This window comes from Elephas maximus, chromosome 27 (assembly GCF_024166365.1).
Source record: "Elephas maximus indicus isolate mEleMax1 chromosome 27, mEleMax1 primary haplotype, whole genome shotgun sequence".
In the NCBI taxonomy this organism is placed as follows: Eukaryota; Metazoa; Chordata; class Mammalia; order Proboscidea; family Elephantidae; genus Elephas; species Elephas maximus.
The window spans coordinates 2,907,537-2,927,490 of NC_064845.1; the positions used below are offsets into that span (position 1 = coordinate 2,907,537).

The window sequence follows — 19,954 nt, forward strand, 5'->3', positions numbered from 1 at the left end:
GGCCTACTAGACAGAGAGCAAAGCTTAAAAGAATCCAAAAAAAATATCTAAGTATATTTTTTGAGAAATGCATTTCTCTACCAAAGTGTTTTCCTACGTCCTGAACATCATGTTCTAAAATACAAATTAACTCTTCTCTACAGTCAAAGGTCATGGGGAAAACATGGAAATTAAATTTAAAAACTGCTATAGTCCATGTCGGTCTAGGATGATTCTTACTTTCATGATATCCACAACCTCCTGTTTCACCCGACTTAACTCCTGCTGAAGGGTGACACGCTCCTCCTCACTCGTCTTCTCAATAGCTTTGATTTGTTCATCCATTTCTGCCTTCATTTTTTTCCGAGCTTCTTCTGTTTTTTGGGCTGTACTCAAGGCTCTTTCAAGTTCTTCAAAAGCTATAATGAAAACAGGAGAAAACAAGTATCTCAAGGAACACCATCACTGGACTAAGCGTTTTATATTCAGAGTATGGGAGCTACGACAAGCAGCTGCAGGTCAAGTTAGAAAACCCTGGCCATGGTTTTAAGTCAAGAGATATTTGAGTTGTTCAACAAATTCACAAGAAACGTCCAAGTCGCTAAAACAAACGTGCTGTTGACTTCTGTGTTTGGATTTTAAGACTGCTTACGTGAACCTAAGCTCAGAAGTTTGAAAAAAAAATCAAATTACTAGGCAGTGTCCTTTTACGTGGAAACCCTGGTTGTATAGTGGTTGAGAGCTACCACTGCTAACCAAAAGGTTGGCGGTTTGAATCTAGCAAGCGCTCCTTGGAAACCCTATGGGGCAGTTCTCTCTGTCCTTTAGGGTCACTATGAGTGGGAATCGACTCGACTGCAACAGGTTTAGTTCTGTTTCTTTTTTATACACTTTTACAGCGGGGCCCTGGTGACGCAGTGATTAAGAGCTCAGCTGCTAACCAAAACGTTGGCAGTTCGAATCCACCAGTTGCTCCTTGGAAACTCTACGGGGCAGTTCTACCCTGTCCTATAGGGTTGCTATGAGTTGGAACTGACTTGACCGCAATGGGTTTGGTTTTTGGTTTAGTCCCCTTAAACAGCAAATTCAAAGAAATGAACACTTGTCCCTATTTCTGTACTGTATAGTTTAATTTTTTTTTCTGTTTGTTTTGCTTGCTATACAGTTCTTAAACTTATCCACTATCAATAATTAATATTATTATACAATATTCACTAGGGCAGTTTTAAGAACACAAAAATGACGAGTCAGCACACCTTATTTTTAAAAGCCTCTCAATCATACAGTAAAAGAGCAGCTACTGGTCAAACGACGTATTCCAAAATGAAACCTACTACGTGTGGGTTTTTAAGTAGGACTGCTTCCAGGTGACTAGAAGGAACCCTTTACCTGATTGCTGCTGCTGCTGATGCCATCGGGTGGACTCTTACAGCAGCCCTGGGGGACAGAGCAAAGCTGCCCGTCGGGTTTCCAAGGCAAACGGCCACATTTTCTTCCCGTGGGGTGGCTGGTGGGTTTGAACCGCCAATACCTTGAGGCCAGCAGTTGAGCACTTAACCCCTGTGCCAGCTGGGTTCCTTTGCCTGACACAAAGGTGTCTAAAAAGGCTCTACCAGCAGGGAGTTCTGCAGTGAGACACGAATTCAGGCCCTGGGAAAACAATCCTCTAGAGTAACGAGGTCTTTAAGGAGGCCAAATAGCTCACCCAGCACCAAACAAAGTTAGATAGCAGATGGCTAACTCGACACCGAAAAAAATGTGTGTGTTCATGTGAATGTGTGTGTGTGTGTGCCACACATGTGCACATACCTGCACACGCACACACACGTTATTGGCATAATGATACTTTGTGAAAATCCTACAGCTATTGTCATCCTGGAAACCCTGGTGGCGCAGTGGTTAAGCGTTATAGCTGCTAACCAAAGGGTCGGCAGTTTGAATCCACCAGGCATTCCTTGTAAACTCTACGGGGCAGTTCTACTCTGTCCTATAGGGTCGCTATGAATCGGAACTGACTCGATGGCACTGGGTTTGGTTTCGTTTTGGATTGTCATCCTAGATTACTTCCTTTAGTCACTTACACAACAGAAACCCCAGACCTTCCTTTACCACAGAGATAAACTCAAAACTAAACATTGACTTTCAACAAGGGCTTCTAGCCTATCAAGAAACGTACGTCCATGGGCAAGAGTTCGTTGACATACGAAGCCGAGCTCCAGGTAGTATTTTCACTCCCAGTAGTATAAGAAATGCGGGAACTCCAAACTATGGAGTCTCAGAGTAAGGCCTATGATTAACCACGGTGTGGCTCAGCCGACCGTGGTCTGGGGAGAGGAACTGCAAACATCTGTCCCAAAGCATTTTCTTAATGGCAAGTTTCATTAGGTGCATACACAGGCAAGAGAAGGGATGAACTCTGTTAAGACTGGGAAATACAACTTGCTTTGCTCAACGTTAAAAAAAAAAAAATCTCTGGCAATCATATATCTCTGCTATTTAAAAAGCTATGCAATATATTCACTTTGTACAACCAAAGTATAAACCTGACACTCAGATAATCTAAACTTCAAAGGAATATTATTACTGAGTGAAGTTATCTTGAAAGACTCTAACGTCACTGATGTATTTGCCTGCAAACACCAAGATGATAATCCTTAGACACAAATACATTGGAAAATGAAACATTTAAAGGAAAATGTTTTATTTTATTCAGATATTCTTTTATTATAAATTCTAGTGTTGAGCATACAGAAATTATTAACTTCTGCTTAAAACAAAAAAAACTTGTTGCCGTTGGTTGCAACTCACAGCAATCCTATAGGACAGAGTAGAACTGCCTCGTAGGGTTTCCAAGCAGCGGCTGGTGGATTCAAACTACCAACCTTTTGGTTAGCAGCCGAGCTCTTAACCACTGCGCCAAACTGACTCCTGCTAGTAACAATACATGAGTCTCCTTGTCTAATAGTCAGTCAAGTAAAGTGACTTATCAAGGAAAGGAGATTATGTAACAAAATACTCACTTCTTAGTTTGTGCTTAGTGTTTAAATCTGGGAAAGAAAAGAATCGAAAAAGAAATGACTGCATTTCCTAATGTCTCAGTGCCAGCAGAATCTTTTCATTACTGTTATTATCCAGCCTGTGAAATTCTGTCTTAGCACCTCCAAGCATGTCACAGAAATACCTAAATCAGGCTTTGGAGAGCCCAAAGACAGTTTTCGTACTCTTCTAACAAAACAGAATTTAAATTTTAAGACTTTTGTCAATTAAGAAAAATAAAACAAAACTGAATATAGTCAATACCAAGTGACCATTCTTTGTTTTCATTTTTAAAAATCCAAAATTCAGCACAACATAGAAATAAATGCAGTGTTGCCATTTTTTCAAACCAGAAGAAAAAAAAATCCATCCCCCGAAGTTCCTGTTTAGATACGCTCTTTCAGTAAATAAGTTTTTAACCACATTCCGCAAACGTTTTAACACCCTCCTATATTATACACTCCATTTTAGCGTTTGATCCGCTAGAACGCGTTCCTAACTCACCTGCACCCATCACGTAGGGCTAAGGGAGGGCAGCTCTGGTGCCACCGCTCTTTTCACCTGAATTTAATTTTTCTCTCCCACTTTCCAACCTCTGGCAGGGACTCCTGTAACTTTACAGCGAGAAAGAAATCTTCGAGACCTTTTAATTCAGCATCTGTGTTCAAATGCAGTAACTGAGACATCCAAATTCTCCCTCAGGTGATAAAACCAACCTAGATATACAGGCTTGATGGTGGGCCTTTAGAGTTGGGTTTAAGGAACAACCCTTACCTTGCAATATGCTTAAAACCTAAGAACACTGACACGGATCAAGATTAGTTGAGCAATAATAACTTGTCTCAACTAAACCAGAATTTCTGACCCAATCAATTGCTGACAGCTTCTAACTCTCCACAAAAGGCAACGTGTCACACCTCTGATGGACTTCCAAAAACTCACTGCTGTCCATCTCCACCCTTACAGGAAGTCACCTCCATCGGTGAGTCCCGTTTCAGTGTTTAGGGAAAACACGCTGAGTTTGCGTCCTACCCAGAAACAACTCACCTTCTCACCCTGAAATCACCAAGCACGGTAAAGTGGTGTCCCATTGCCTGCAGTGGTCTGAACGTGAATCCCCCACTCTTTCCAAAGTGAAACTACGCTAGGATTTCAATGTAAATATTAAAGATGCTCTGAATGTCTGCGTAATTTCTCTTTCAGTCACCAACAGAGGATAAGTGGGGGGATGGGCAGGCGGGGGCGGGGGGGTGGAGCGTGCATCAATCAGCCAGAGCTGACAAGTCTTCTGCCAACATGCAAGAATGCACGGAAAGCCATGGCCACAGCACACGGGAAGGCTACGCGGGAACTACAAACTGCCGCCGCATGTTGCAAGAACACGTGTTCTTACCAAGCAAAATTCAATGTATCTCAGGCAATTTTTATTTAAAAAAAAAAAACTGAAAATATTTCTAGGCAAAAACTTACTGACACTTAAGAATGGTCCTCTGTCAGTTAAGTAAAAGATCGGGCAGGCCTTTTTTTTTTTTAAATAATTTTCATTGTACTTTATAAAGTGAAAGTTTACAAATAAGTCAGTCTCTCATACAAAAACTTATATACACCTTGCTACACACTCCCAATTACTCTTCCCCTAATGAGACAGCCTGCTCTCTCCCTCCACTCTCCCTTTTCCTGTCCATTTCGCCAGCTTCTAACCCCCTCCACCCTCTCATCTCCCCTCCAGGCAGGAGATGCCAACATAGTCTCAAGTGTCCACCTGATCCGAGAAGCTCACTCCTCACCAGCATCCCTCTCCAACCCATTGTCCAGTCCAATCCATGTCTGAAGGGTTGGCTTTGGGAATGGTTCCTGTCCTGGGCCAACAGAAGGTCTGGGGGCCATGACCACCGGGGTCCTTCCAGTCTCAGTCAGACCAGTAAGTCTGAAGACCAGGTAGGCCTTTTTTGTTACTTCCTCGCTTTTCCCTTCAGATGAGGTTCACTCACGTCGGTGGAAATTATAAAAAATGCACAAATATTCACTAGAGTTCAGTCAGAAAAGCTGACAACCTACATCTCAACAGTCAAACCATCCACTCATCAAGTATTCACTGGATGTCTACCGCCTGCCAAGCGTACGCTAGGCCCTGAGTGACATGAAGAGAACGCTTCACGAGAAGGCAGCGGAAGGAGTAAGGACAGACAGAGTCAAAGCGCCAAGGCTGAGGGAAGGCTGGGGAGAACGCAGCACTTGCTCTCCCTGCCCCACCGCCTTTCCTCCTGGTCCCCAGCCCTTACCCACTCTAACAAAAACGCCAGCGTTCCGAGCTTCCAGGCAGCATCGCTGCTTCGCTGCACTGACCCAGAGAACACTGTCACCACTAGACTAGGAAGACCCACCTCTGTTCCACTGCAGGGAATAAACCAAGATGCGGAAGCGTGGGAAGGCTACCAGCCTAGATTAACTGCTGCTCTGAGGGGGCTGATTTATGACGCCGAGAATGAACTAGCAAGCCAGCCGCCGAGAATGAATTAGGAAGCCGGCCGCCGAGAACGAGTTAGCAAGCCAGCGCCGGTACCCTCACGCCTGCAAAAAGCCGTGAAAAGCACAGGTAGGGCTATGAAGTGAATGAAATGCAAATCAACAGAAGAAGGGACAAAACGAATTTTGTTTGTTAGAATTCCCACCTAATCGTGAAATCTCTTCTGTGAATAAAAGCAAAACTCTAGAGCAGCAGTTTTCAAATACGTTCCCAAGATCCCGGTATTCCTGAGACCCTTACAGAGGGATGGTCAGGTCCTCCCTTTTCCAAACCAAACACATATGTGTGAGGTGAGATTTTCTTTGTGTATTTCAAACAAAATGGCCCATCACAACAGACTGAGAGCAGAAGCAGGCATGACAATCCAGCCATCTAGATATGCGAAAATGTACAACAATGGCCCTCTTCACTACATTGTTTGTTCTGGAGAACGCAGGTTATTTTCCACAAAAATGCTATTTATGCTAACATGGAATGAGAATGAGCTTTGATTGCTATTTTTAATGAAATAAACAAATATTTTAAAACATCTTTTATTTCCTAACATAACAAACATCCATACATATAACTCACATAAGCAAAAGCTCTTTGGATGCCTCCCTAAATTTTGAGAGTGTAAAGAGGTCCCTGCAATTAAAACTTTGAAAACCACTGGTCCAGAGCTTACAAACAAGGGAACAAAATAATACCGCCACCCAGCGGCAGAGACCAGACAGCGCAACACTGGATGCACAAATCCGGGCGCTCAGAAATTTAACAAGCATCATGTCTGCGATGGAAATTTAGTTTTTAAGCCATTTTCCAAAGTATGTAACAAGAATCGTTTTACGAATTGACTAAGCTTTGACCTTTGAAAAACTTACAGATACAGCCCAATTTCCACTCCTTACATTAACCCTGAGAGTTTATCTATCAAGTATCTTGACATCACCAGGCTGATCTTGAAAAATCCTAGGTTAAAGGCAAGTAAGTTTAATTAAACCGAAAATGCGATCCTATAGGCAGGCAATGTGTTCTTGCAGTGGCGGATGCTTGCTGCTAACAGTGACATCGCTGGGGACATAAACAAACGCACAAAAAACATAAAAATGAAAGATATGTACCAAGCACCTACAAGTATGACTAGTAAACATACAACCTATATCGAATGAAAATTTAATTCCACTTAAAATAAATTTTTCCACCAGATATCCATTCAGTGCCAAAATATTTACATATTAACGATCTAGCGTAGCATACTTGATTGTATTTTAATTTGTATTTTAGATTGCCTGAGAAACATGGAATTTTCTCTGTAAAGTATGTTCTAGGTACTCGTGAAAAGAAGAAAACAGGCCTTACCCCAGTCCTGTTCATACAAGGCTTGGGAAAGGCACCATGATTCACTTATTGGCATGTGTGGATGCACAAAAATAAGATGTTTTGTGAGATTTAAGACTATAAGGAAACTCTGTTACACGAACTATCAACAACTAACAAAGCACTTAGATACACATGTGATTCTCGTTTTGTTATATAAATATGCATAGCTCTCACACATTATTTAAATACATAAATTCTCTTTTAAAGGGTCCTTCAAACATCACATAAATACATCCCAGTATATGTCTTTGGTGTATCAGGCCTATGCTATACAAATGAATAAAAACTTACTTCCTGCACAAACACAACATGGCAATAAAAAAGCAAAGACTATTATGAGTTAATCCAAGTTTTTAAATGCAGCCAATCACACAAAACAGTAACTTCAGCAAAAACAGGGTACATAAAAGGGAAACAGGGTTTACAAAGTTAGTGCACTCTGGAAACTCGCCTGATTCAAAGAGAACAATTTAGACATTTTGCATAATTGTAGCCAGGAACATTTTATTTCACTAGGGCAGGGGGTTGTACAAGTCTGTGGCGTGGGCTCTTTTTTTGTAACTGCTGTATTTAAATAAGAAACCCTAGCGGTACAGTGGTTAAGAGCTACGGCTGCTAACCAAAAGGCTGGCAGTTTGAATCCACCAGGCGTTCCTTGGAAATCCTACGGGGCAGTTCTACTCTGTCCATATTTAAATAACTTGAAGGTGGCTAACAAAAAGACTGTGGGTAATACGAATTTACTCTAAGAAAAAAATTCAAAGACATGAAATAAGCTATTTCACAAAGTGGTTACAGTATTATTCATAAGAGCAAAAATACAAAACCATTTAGATGTTGATCAACAGGGAAATGGTAAATGACGTACATGCACTTTGACACAGCCATTAAAATACATCAGTACTTTAGCAACATGTAAAAGTACTCCCAAGATAACGCTAACGGGGGAAAAGAAGCATGCCAGGTTGTCTGTACCATATGATCGGGGTGATGTAAAAATAAGGACTGGAAGAAGACTAAATGGAAGTGTACTGAAGCAGTGGCGTGTCTCCACTCCCTATTTCCCACCTGCTCTCCCGGTTAACGTACACTCACACGCAGGATAGTCAGGGCCTCGTGTGAGATTCAGCAGCATTGACGGTCTCCGTTAGCACTGTACTGAGGACCTAAGTTTCTAGACAATTAATTGTAGTACCTACTGGCAGTGGGGGAGCGGGGGGACCACCTGAAACAGCACTACGCCCTTAAAGCTGAATCACCAGATTTGAGGTTTAAACTCTGGTCACCTGAAAATACGACCACTGTGCTTACTTAAGTAAACACCTAGAGAGGAATACTAGGAGCAGTTGTAGTGAAGGCCTTGTAATGAACACACTGATTTTTAATTTTCTTTATCCACTAAAATAATTTTAACAAAATAAGAGGGTCATAGTATCACACTTCGAAAACCATGTCTGATACATGCACCAGACCCGAGAGTACTCAAGTGCTACAGGCTGGTACGGCATCCTACGGGAGGCATGTCGCCATGCTCAGTCTCAGAATTCTACTGTAAAATTATGCTTCCTAGAAACCCTGGTGGCGTAGTGGTTAAGTGCTACGGCTGCTAACCAAAGGGTGGGCAGTTCGAATCCGCCAGGTGCTCCTTGGAAACTCTATGGGGCAATTCTACTCTGTCCTATAGGGTCGCTATGAGTCGGAATCAACTCGATGCCACTAGGTTAGGATCGGAGGTACTCAGATCTCCTTTGTGCTCTAACATATGGCAGGCATCGCAGCTCATCTAGAAAAACTAAGAGGAGCAGTGACTAGAACATCTTCCAGGAAAAGTAGTGGGGAACAAATGCACTGAGCCAGCTCCAAGGTCCAGAATGAGCAAGCCAAAGGAAGAAGTTACTCGTCTGCCGATATCCACGTGTCAAGAAATACCAACAGGATCAGAGTTAAATCTTTTACACTCAAAAAGGCATCAGGAGTATCCATATTTTTTTACGTAGACACATTTACTTCTAAAAATCCTAATAACTGCAAGCTTCAAAAATGTTAATGTTTCCTTCATACGAACAGTTCTTATGTTTTTAACCTTTGAATTTTAAGTCTAATAAAGAGAGAGACAAATATTTCCAGCGCAGTTGAATTCTCCAAGACCCAGATGATGTTCAAAGACTATTCATGGAAACCCTACTTCCTTAACGTTACTTTTAGAACTTAACTGAAATTTTTCTGTAAATTGGTACATGCGTAGTAACTGTTTAAGAATCATTTTGTATTTGAACAGCTCTGTTCAGATTCAACACCATTAGATAAAATGCAGTTGCATACAAAACTATTTTCCATCTTAGATTTCAAAGGCCTTATTTTAAACATGAAACTAGTCTGTTAGAACTTTCTATCACGTTTCTCATAATCACAACTACAAATACAATTTTTTGAACAATCTATGAAAGCACTTATGACTGTGTGGTCCAAAGGCTTTCCAAAGTGAATGTATTCATTAAATAACTTAATTTTCAAAAATACTTTGACACTATTAGTAACAAGAAAGTCTCTCAACTTATAGGCTACAAAATGTTTATTATATAAATATAGTTTAGAAAAATTACATTTAAAGACAAAACATGTAACTTTTCTGTGTGTTGGAGGAGCAAGGGAAGGAAGGCTGCACCACTAAGACTTGACCGGAACAGTCACCTGGAAAAATTCTACCCTGCACATGAGTTAACTGTGTATTTTGTCTACCTTTTAATCATTTACCCCTTTCAACTTGATATTTATTCCTGAGTTTCTAATTCCTCACAAGGTACACCTCAGTTTTAAAAGGAAACTTAATCCCCTAACCAACATTATTTTCTCTTGACCGGCTACAGCAGTCAACAAAAGCATCCTAAAAACGGAAAGGCTGGATGTGAGAAGCTGAGACGTGCCTTAGGTGTTCTGTTCACTGAAAGCAAGCCTGTTCAACAATGTCTCATGACTCTCCAACGGCTTCCAGGAAGTCTTCGAAGATTATATTCTAAAAGATGCTATCGACTCTCTCCGAAGGAAAAGTTTCTTAGGTTTACTGGGAACGAATTCATTAACTCATCTCCCCAACCATTTCATCAACAAAACACCTGCAGGGAGATGGGGAGACGCTCAGGACACGTCTGGTGCCGGCCAAGGACCTCTCTCACGCAGACCCGTCAGCGTCTCGACATCTCACAGTCTGGTGTGTGAACCCACTTCTGAAACTGCACTGCTGAAACCAAGTCCTCACCGAGTTCAAGGGCCTTTTCAAAGCCCTTTTTCAAGCACTGCTCGTACTTCCCCCAAAGCATCACTACCCACAACGTCTATGGCTTCCTGGGTAGCTTCTCTTCTCCCGCATCTGTTTCTCTCTGCCGAACTCAGGATCTCCAGGTTTAAGAGAACAGACTCTGGAGTCAGAAATGCCTGGGTTCAAATCCTGAACCCAGGATTATAACTCACCATATCTTTACGCAAATAACGCGTGACTTGCGCGCTTGTTTGCCAGCCGTGCCCTCCCCCCACCCCAGGCACCGTTACAAGTGCCGCCCTGCGGATACGCCCTGCGGATACTCTTCCACGTGCTGCTGTTGTTGAAAAAAAAAGGCGCAGCACCCTTACTCACCAGGGAGGGCGTGGCCGGCAAACACACACAGAGGCGTGTGTTATTTGCGTAAACACAGGGTGCTCTCTGCATGTAAATGTAGGCAAGTTACTTAACTTCTGTGTTCTTAGGTTTTCTCTTTTGTAAAATGAGGATAATAATGGTACCTATTTCATGAAATTGTGAGGACTAACTGTAAGTAAATAAATAAATACAAGCACTTATAATAATGCCTTGCATAGAGTAATTGCTACTTAAGTGTTGGCTAGTTGGAATCCACTTGACGGCAACTAACTTTTTTTTTAACCACAGCAGTGGTGGTGGCTGCAGTAAACCCATCACCGTGGAGTCGATTCTGAAGTGCTAAGGAAGTATTTAGCTGATTTAGCTTAGGAGCTGCTGCTACTCAGTTACCATGACTACCGCAAAACTCATTTTTTGGAGGAAGCAGCTTCTCCTATGAATTAACCGCAGGCTTCAATTCTAGGCTAATGAATGATTGCTGAGAGATTCTCCACTTTATTTCCAAGTTCCTACAAGTCAGCTGCCTCTGGAAAGCTCAGCGTCTGCTCAGCGGTAAAGTACCTGAGCAAACTCAGCGTCGCACTCTAATCCTCAACTTCCCGTTAGCATCTCCTGGTCCACCTTCATCATCTCTGTCCCTGATACTGTTCACTCAGTCTCCGGAGTTTAGAACCTTGGAGTCATCTTAGATACCTACTCTTCTGCCCCTCCAGGGCTATCAGATGCCAAATTCTGCAGATTCCACCCTTCCTCTCCTTCCCTGATCCACTGTCCTAAGCAAAGTGGTTAAAGCTCTCAGCACCTCAAACCTGGGTTTCTGTTTGTTTCTAAGCTTGATTTTCCACGTCATTTCTTTCTACAAAAACGCTAGCTTCCGTCACATTATGGAATCATTTTTTACTTCTGCTTTCCTGTTGTCTTGTACATCCAAGTCTAAACCCAGCTAACTCACCTAATAAGAATTCAACAGTCAGTTCTTTACAATCCAACTCCATTTGCCGTATCGCCAAGAATGGTTTTCTGTTTGTTCACACACCCAGTATGGCGTCTGTGCCTGCTTATGGTCTCCTAGCTTCTCACTGGAAACCCTGGTGGCATAGTGGTTAAGTGCTACGGCTGCTAACCAAAAGGTCAGCAGTTCGAATCCACCAGGCGCTCCTTAGAAACTCTATGGGCAGTTCTACTCTGTCCTATAGGGTCGTTATGAGTCGGAATCGACTCGACAGCAACGGGTTTGGTTTTTTGGTTAGCTTTTCATTGTGTGCTACTTCGCCTCTCTGCTGAGACCCATTCTACCATCGTCCGAGGCCTGACTCAAGACTCACATCCTCAGTAGTTTGAAGGCTCCGGAGTTCACCTTGCTCTCCTCTTTCTAATGCTTCTCCTTTCCTGGCATTACTCTGTATTTACCCTGCTAGTTTCTATACTCTACAGCCTAGCACTATATCAAAACATAATGCTACCATGCATAACACCGAATTGTTCGTGCATTCCCTTTTAAAGCAGACTGTATCTTACACTCTTTGTTTACACTAGAGCATCTACAAAGCAGCAGTTATTAAATAAGTAGCATGCTGTGACTTAATTGGAGAGTCGCAAAATTATAAGTCTAAGTTTATGATATTCTAAGGCAGGGTCAGCAATGTTTTTCTGTAAAGAGCCAGAGAGTAAATATTTTAGGCTTTGTAGGCCACATATGGTCTCTGTCCATACTCCTTTTCTTTTTTCCCAACCATTTAAAATTGCAAAAATCAGTATTTAAAAAAAATAAATAAAAGAAAATCGTAAAGATCATTCCTAGCCTGAGGGCCATATATGAACAGACCGTGGGCCAGATTTGGTCGACAGGCCATAGCTAGCCAACCTATGCCTTCTCTAAGGAGCCAGTCAGTGTCTTATAAAGGGTCTCTACAGTTCTGTGTTTTATAATATTTAACTAATTTTTTTAGGGTTGATCCAGCACTTTAAAAGACTTTTGAGCACTGACATAAATGAGTAACCCCTGAGTTCTTACCAGCTCTCTCAGACTTTTCCTTCTGCTCCCGTAGCTCCTCCCCCTGGGCAGTCATCTGCTTGATGCGGGTGCGAAGCTGAGCAATTTCTTCTTCTTTCATCTCCAGAGTTTCGTGCATCTGACGCTTTGTCTCTGCTATCACCATTCCCTGAATAGAAGTGCAGGCTCCATAAGCATCTGCAGGACAAAGCTGCTCCACCGACAAAAACCAAACCAAACCCACTGCCTCCATGTGGAGTTGAGTCAATTCCCACTCATAGCACCAGTGACCAAAAAAAAACAAAAACCAAACCCTTTGCCGATGAGTCGATTCTGACTCACAGAGACCCTATAAGACAGAATAGAACTGCCCCGTAGAGTTTCCAAGGAGCACCTGGTAGACTGGAACTGCAGAACTCTTGGTTAGCAGCCGTAGCAATTAACCACTACGCCACCAGGGTTTCTAGCACCACTGACAGCACCTATCAAGCCTACCTGGAAAGGTAGGAAAAATATACTTCTTACTTAGTACTGAGAAAGCACTTCAAAATTTCAAAAACTGAAGTCTGTTCTGCTGTATATATTACAAAAACCTCAGTTCCTTGGCATGACATCAGAGTATTTTTTATATTTAAGAAAACGTAATAGTAAGATTAAGGATATGTTAGTGAAAAGATTTATTTACAATTCTTCCATGAATGTAACTTTCCCTATCTTAGTAACCCGTTTATGACGAATAAAACATAACCTTCTGTACCTGGCGCAGGGCCATCGTGAGCTACAATCACTGACCATGCTGTACACAGCACAGCCTCAGGGGCTGCTGAGCGTGTAAGGTGACTGCTGCACTGAAGTACGGGTCTGCCTGGCTCCTCTCTTCTCCTATGACCGTCTCTGGTCCCACCACCACTCCTTACTAACGTCAGTGACACACCGCATTCCTCCAATTTGCTACTTACTACCGTCTTCCCTCTCTCTGGGTAATCTACACTAGAAATGAAGGTCCTGGGGGAAAAGATTACTCAGTGTTGTGTATTCAATCAGACATTTGGGACAAATAAAAAATGGGATGAGTCCATTTGTCTCTTAAAAAATAAAGTATTTAGGTTTTGTGACAGCTGTTTCGCAGCCTGAAAAAGTTTATTACCTTATGCCCAGCATTTGCTGACCCGCTTTACAGTCTGACTCTTCCATATGGCTATTACTACTAGACAGATAACCCAGAAAGCAGGGAATTGTTACATAAAATTTCAGAACAAAACCATGGGCCTCCAGCTTCTTCAACCAACAAATCACAAGGGAAAGAGAAGGGGGGGTGGGGAGAGAGAGAAGGCCGTCGGATCTATAGATTAAAAGAAGTCTTAAGAGTCTTATCAACCAACTACAATCAAAGAACCTTATTTGGATACTGGTTCATAAAAAGGAAAATGTATGAGACAACGGGGAAAATCTGAAACTGACTAGGTATCTGATCATATTAAGGAATTCTTGGTCATTTTCAGATGTGACTGTGACAACGTAGTTATGCTTTTTTTTTTTAAGTCTTTTATTTAAAGATGCATTAAAATACTCATAAAAGAGTCAGATTTCTTGGATTTACTGTCAAACAGTCCTGGATTGAGAAGGATAACGGAGGTGGGGGTGTACAGATGAAACAACGCTGGTGATAACCAGTGAAGCTGGGTGACAGGTTCGCAGGAATTCATCTTACTAAATTTCTTCTACTTCTGTAAATGCTTTAAGTTCTCCCTAATAAAAAGGTTTCATTTTTGTTTGTTTGCTTGTTTGAAGGGGTTTTTTAAAAAGTTTGCAGAGCGGCAAACAAATAAAAGCAAAAAAAAAAACGAAAAGACTGCCAACAGCTCACTTCAATAGCAAGCTAACTCTGACGACGTGTTCTTAATTAAGTGGCCACTTAGGACACTGCGTTATAAAGCAGTGTATCCGAGGAAACTGTGCAGAGCAAACTGGGAGCTGCTCAGAATCTGGGGCTGGAAGACTTAGGTCAAAACTGTTTGCTCGTGAAGTTTCCAGTCATCTTTGCTGCTACAGCTGCTCCCCAGCTGCCAAGAGTAAAACTCATCCCGTCCTCGATCCTCCAACCTCATCTAGAGATTCAAAAATTCATTTGCAGGGATTTCTGTTTACGTTAATATACACATTACCATTTCTCTACTTTTTAGGCAACTTATCCGAGAGATTAGCCTGTTGCCATTACGTTTGAAAGAACATCTACCATTCGTGTTCAGCAATCCCTTGGCTAGAAATAATTTAATTTTTCTCTGAAAAGTAATTACATACTATAAACATGAATTTCCTTTGCAACAGTTATTCTAATCAATAAATCTAACTGGGATACAAAAAAATTACAGAGAATCAGCTTCACATGATACAAAACGAATGCTAATAGTTATATAAATCTAGAAATTAAGACAAAAAGCTTTTTCATGGAAGCAGCTGTAATAATTTTCGGAAGCAGAAGTCTGAATGCTTTCAACTTCTTTCAGAAGTAAATGTTGGGGCCCCCTGACAAATTTTAGTATCATAAGGTTTTTTTGTTTGTTTGTTTTACCTTATCTTGTTCAAGCTGTTCAATTAAGTTCTTTGCATCACGCAACTGAGTGATAAGTTTAGTCTTCTCAGCCATATGAAGCTCCTAAAAAAATTTTAAAAATTCATTTCCATCTCTAATAAAGCTTCTGTTCTTATGAGAACGCTAAACATTTTATCTACTTTAGATACTTCTTACAGTCTAGTAGAGGAGGAATGTACACAGGAGGTCATGGCACATGCTATGAGGACAGGAAGCCCAGAGCACCCCAGAGCCCAGCAAGGGCTCTCCATGCCCTCTGTGGAGGGTGGGCGGAGGCTCTCCCGAGGAGGGGCAGGCCAAGCCGGAGCCTGCGGACCTACATTTACAGGACTGAGTTAGGGCGAAACTCGTCTGCTGCTGTACCTTCGTCTTTTCTAGCTCTTGCAGCCGCTCCTCCAGTTGCTCTTGCAATGCTTCTTTTTCACTGGTTAACAGGGCGCACTGCTCCTTATGCGAATGGATTGTTTTCTTACAGCGCTGAAGGAGATTCTCCTGACGCTTCACTCTCTGCTGAAGCGCTTCCAGTGTTTTAGAAGAGGGTCCATCTCCAGCTACTAGCGATAAAGCACCACAGGCAGGAGGCAGTCAGTCAGGAAGGGAAGGGCTCCCTGGGGACAGCTAGCCTTTGAGGGCACAGCAGTGTCATCCTATCTCAACACCGCTGTACTCTAAGCCACATCGGGAGAGGGGACCCTGGCCAGCTAGAATCTGGCACCCTTCGCAGCCTCTACCCTTTCACCATCTGTTTTATCTTTACCTGAAGAAGCAGTGGGCTAGTGCCCTCACCTCCTCTGAGGTTCACCTCCATCCCAGGTGGCGCATAACACTCAGCAGTTAACGAACATTACCAGAATCCACCCTCCTTAAAGACAGTTTGACGACCATCTTCTGTTATTCACAATTATCCCTTGTGGATCTTAGCCCAATACAATTAAGGAAGCACTCCTTCCAGCCACCTTCTAATCTCTTCCCGAGTGGAGTTCTGCCAAGTAGAGTCTTCCCATCATCTTACATTTATGACTGACATTTTCACTCCCCAGGGGAACTACAGGGCCCTTTGCAGGGTTGGTTGCTTAGGTAGCGAGCTGCTCAGCTCCTGACTCTGACTCTGGCTGGACTACTATCCATCGTAAATCTCTTTGAGAAAAAGAGACGGGAAATAAAAAGTGGGAATTTCACTGAATATGTACCTGAAAACCTCAAGGAAGAGAGAGGGCTGCAGTTGATTTTTAAGACGAAATTTAAATATTTCTTTTTTTCCAGTTAAAAGGGAAACATTAGGGCACATACAGGAATCTTTAAATGTAGAAATACGTAAGCAACATTAATTAACAACTAAAATATCCAAACAATTAAAAATAGCATATTCAGTACCCTTGAGTGGAAGTGACCGGCTTATCTGAACTCTCACTACTGCTATCAATTAAACAGTGTGCTAATACATGAATTTCAATTACAATAAAAACGTGTTACTACTCACAGACTGCAAAACAGTCTTAAAACAGTTACTCAGTTACTTTATCCTGAAAAACAACAAGCAAGGACATCTTTCCGGAAATGTTAGGCTCAAGGACACTTTCTGGTCAGCCCATGCCCACCAGTTCAGGCCCGGGACTCTGGCCACATCCTCCTCCAGCTTTGAACTGAAACCTCTGAGGAGATGAAGCTCACCTGCGGGCTCTGCATTGCTCTCCGCATTCTCTTCCTTAGAGACGCTTTCAGCCTGTGGCTCCACCTGGGGGAGTGGTTTAAGTATATCAGCGTTCATCAGGCCATTTTGTAGTCGATGTTTTAGCAGAGAAACCTAAAGAAAACAAGGTTTTCTTCAGGAAAAATCATGAGTAACTATGGCACTGGGGCTTTCCTAAAACAGAGAGGGGTGGTATAAATGATGTCCTTTTTGCTACAGTCTGGAAAAAACTTTTTAAAACTTCATTCCCTATGCAACTGGTTTTTGTAGTTGCTATCATGAATGATATGGTAGTTAGCCAAAAGACACAATAAATCAAAAATTATTCTTAAAAATTGAAAGCAAAAAGTTCTAAGAATAGACCATTTTTTAATAACATCTGGAACCTATCAGATATGTCATCCAAACCCTTCTATTTTTCTTCATCCAAAAATTCCACACTTTTTCTTCTAACCTTTACCTGAGTCTGGAGAACACTGATATGCTGGTCCTTCTCCTCTAAAGACGCATCAAACTCCTCCTGGAGATGTTTCTTTGCTTGCTGGTCCATCTGGAGCTCCTAAAACAAAGCATTTTAAAACCAAAAATAGAAACTTGAAGTTTTTCAGAGTTTAAGAACATGAATCAATATCAGGTCTGCATTTCTCTTAAGATAAGCTATCAGCAACTAAAGATTAGAGAGTATTCAGCATTTAAAACATTAAAAACCAAGGAGACTATGTGGGCAGCTCCTGTCTGGAGAAGAGATGAGAGGGCAGAGGGGGGCAGAAGCTGGCTGAATAGACATGAAAATAGAGAGTGGAGGGAAGGAGTGTGCTGTCTCATTAGGGGGAGAGCAACTAGGAGTATACAGCAAGTGTATATAAGTTTTTGTATCAGAGACTGACGTGATTTGTAAACTTTCACTTAAAGCACAATAAAAATTTAAAAAAGGAAGGAAAAAAAAAAACATAAAAAACCAGTAGCTGATTTTGTTCCTTAAAGAATATGAGGACCCACAAAGAACAAGTATATTTTCTGGAGGTGTAATAATATCTGCTGAATTGGTAATACTGTGGGGTGAAGAAAAAATTAATCACACTTAAGAAAAAAGTAAGACTTTCCTTAGAGACATCTGACTACTTAAGTTATCTTGTGTTCACCTGATCAGGAATTCAACTGTCAGAAATCAAACTGATATTAACAGCCGAAACGAAAGCTCCCTCGTCTATAAAATGAAGAGGTGGAACTAGCCCACCTCCAAACAATAAAACTTGAAGTTCCTGAAACTACTGAAAACGCTGCTCTCTCTAAGCCATTTAATGAGCTTTCCTAACTCGGCCCAATGGTCTTTACTTCTCTGCCAGACCAGCCACCAAGAATTAATTACGTCCTCTACAAGGTGACTATGAGTCGAAATCCACTCATGGGCAACAGGTTTTTGTTTTCTTGGTTTATTCCTGAGGCACTTGACCTCCACAGCTTCAGGCTCCTGGTTACCTCTTCCCGGCCCTTAGCTTCCTCTCTGCCCTTCACTGATCCTCTTGGCACCTACCCCTACGAGGAGGTACTTGACCTCCACAGCTTCAGGCTCCTGGTTACCTCTTCCCGGCCCTTAGCTTCCTCTCTGCCCTTCACTGATCCTCTTGGCACCTACCCCTACGAGGAGGTACTTGACCTCCAGAGCTTCAGGCTCCTGGTTACCTCTTCCCGGCCCTTAGCTTCCTCTCTGCCCTTCACTGATCTTCTCGGCACCTACCTCTACGAGGAGGCACTTGACCTCCACAGCTTCAGGCTCCTGGTTACCTCTTCCCGGCTCTTAGCTTCCTGTCTGCCCTTCACTGATCCTCTTGGCACCTACCCCTACGAGGAGGTACTTGACCTCCACAGCTTCAGGCTCCTAGTTACCTCTTCCCGGCCCTTAGCTTCCTCTCTGCCCTTCACTGATCCTCTTGGCAACTACCCCTGTGAGGAGGCACTTGACCTCCACAGCTTCAGGCTCCTGGTTACCTCTTCCCGGCTCTTAGCTTCCTCTCTGCCCTTCACTGATCCTCTTGGCAACTACCCCTGTGAGGAGGCACTTGTCCTCCACAGCTTCAGGCTCCTGGTTACCTCTTCCCGGCTCTTAGCTTCCTCTCTGCCCTTCACTGATCCTGTTGGGACCTACCCCTGTGAGGAGGTACTTGACCTCCACAGCTTCAGGCTCCTGGTTACCTCTTTCCGGCTCTTAGCTTCCTCTCTGCCCTTCACTGATCCTGTTGGGACCTACCCCTGTGAGGAGGTACTTGACCTCCACAGCTTCAGGCTCCTGGTTACCTCTTCCCGGCCCTTAGCTTCCTCTCTGCCCTTCACTGATCCTCTTGGCACCTACCCTGTGAGGAGGTACTTGACCTCCACAGCTTCAGGCTCCTGGTTACCTCTTCCCGGCCCTTAGCTTCCTCTCTGCCCTTCACTGATCCTCTTGGCACCTACCCCTGTGAGGAGGTACTTGACCTCCACAGCTTCAGGCTCCTGGTTACCTCTTCCCGGCCCTTAGCTTCCTCTCTGCCCTTCACTGATCCTCTTGGCACCTACCCCTGTGAGCTCAGTCCGGTGTCCTCTGTGCTTCTACCTATACTTTCTCCCTCGGAATATGAGACAATGACATCTGGGAGATATTAGATACCCCATTAAAATCCCTCTATTTTTCCATTTTTCCCATCTTTGCAACTGCCTAACTTCAAAATATGCAGTCATATTTTACTCATCTTTGTCAAATCCTGCTTATGATCAAATTCTTCCATCATTTTTTTTCTTCAATGGGTAGGTTCCTTTTCCATAACTACAGCCATACGCCAGATCTCTATGATTTTAGACAACTAATTCCCTTCAAGGAAACCCTGGTGGCGCAGTGGTTAAGAGCTACAGCTGCTAACCAAAAGATCGGCAGTTCAAACCCACCAGTCGCTCCTTGGAAACCCTACGGGGCAGTTCTACTCTGTCCTATAGGGTCACTATGAGTCAGAATAGACTCGACAGCAATGGGTTAATTTCCCTCAATGACCTTCTAGAGAGAGAGACTGCTCACCTCAAGTGTTCCACTGCTTTAATCCATCCCTCACACGTTTGCTGGAACGATACTCCTCAAGCAATATTTTCAGGGACTTACAGCAACTCCCTCT

At 42.7% G+C, this 19,954-nt stretch overlaps 1 protein-coding gene across 10 annotated transcripts in view; it reads right to left on the reverse strand.

Moving 5' to 3' along the window:
• The window catches only part of GOLGA4 (golgin A4), a 132,014-nt gene that overhangs the window by 64,933 nt on the left and 47,127 nt on the right, over positions 1 to 19,954 (reverse strand). For 7 of the 10 annotated variants that reach the window (XM_049871128.1, XM_049871123.1, XM_049871121.1 and 4 more), the window contains 6 exons: positions 17,275 to 17,373; positions 16,796 to 16,928; positions 15,488 to 15,678; positions 15,104 to 15,187; positions 12,553 to 12,700; positions 220 to 398 (listed from right to left, as the gene is read on the reverse strand). In XM_049871128.1, coding sequence (XP_049727085.1) covers positions 220 to 398; positions 12,553 to 12,700; positions 15,104 to 15,187; positions 15,488 to 15,678; positions 16,796 to 16,928; positions 17,275 to 17,373 — 834 coding nt within the window. The remainder of the gene's footprint in view (positions 1 to 219; positions 399 to 12,552; positions 12,701 to 15,103; positions 15,188 to 15,487; positions 15,679 to 16,795; positions 16,929 to 17,274; positions 17,374 to 19,954) is intronic. The other 3 variants (XM_049871120.1, XM_049871124.1, XM_049871122.1) reach the window with 2 other exon arrangements.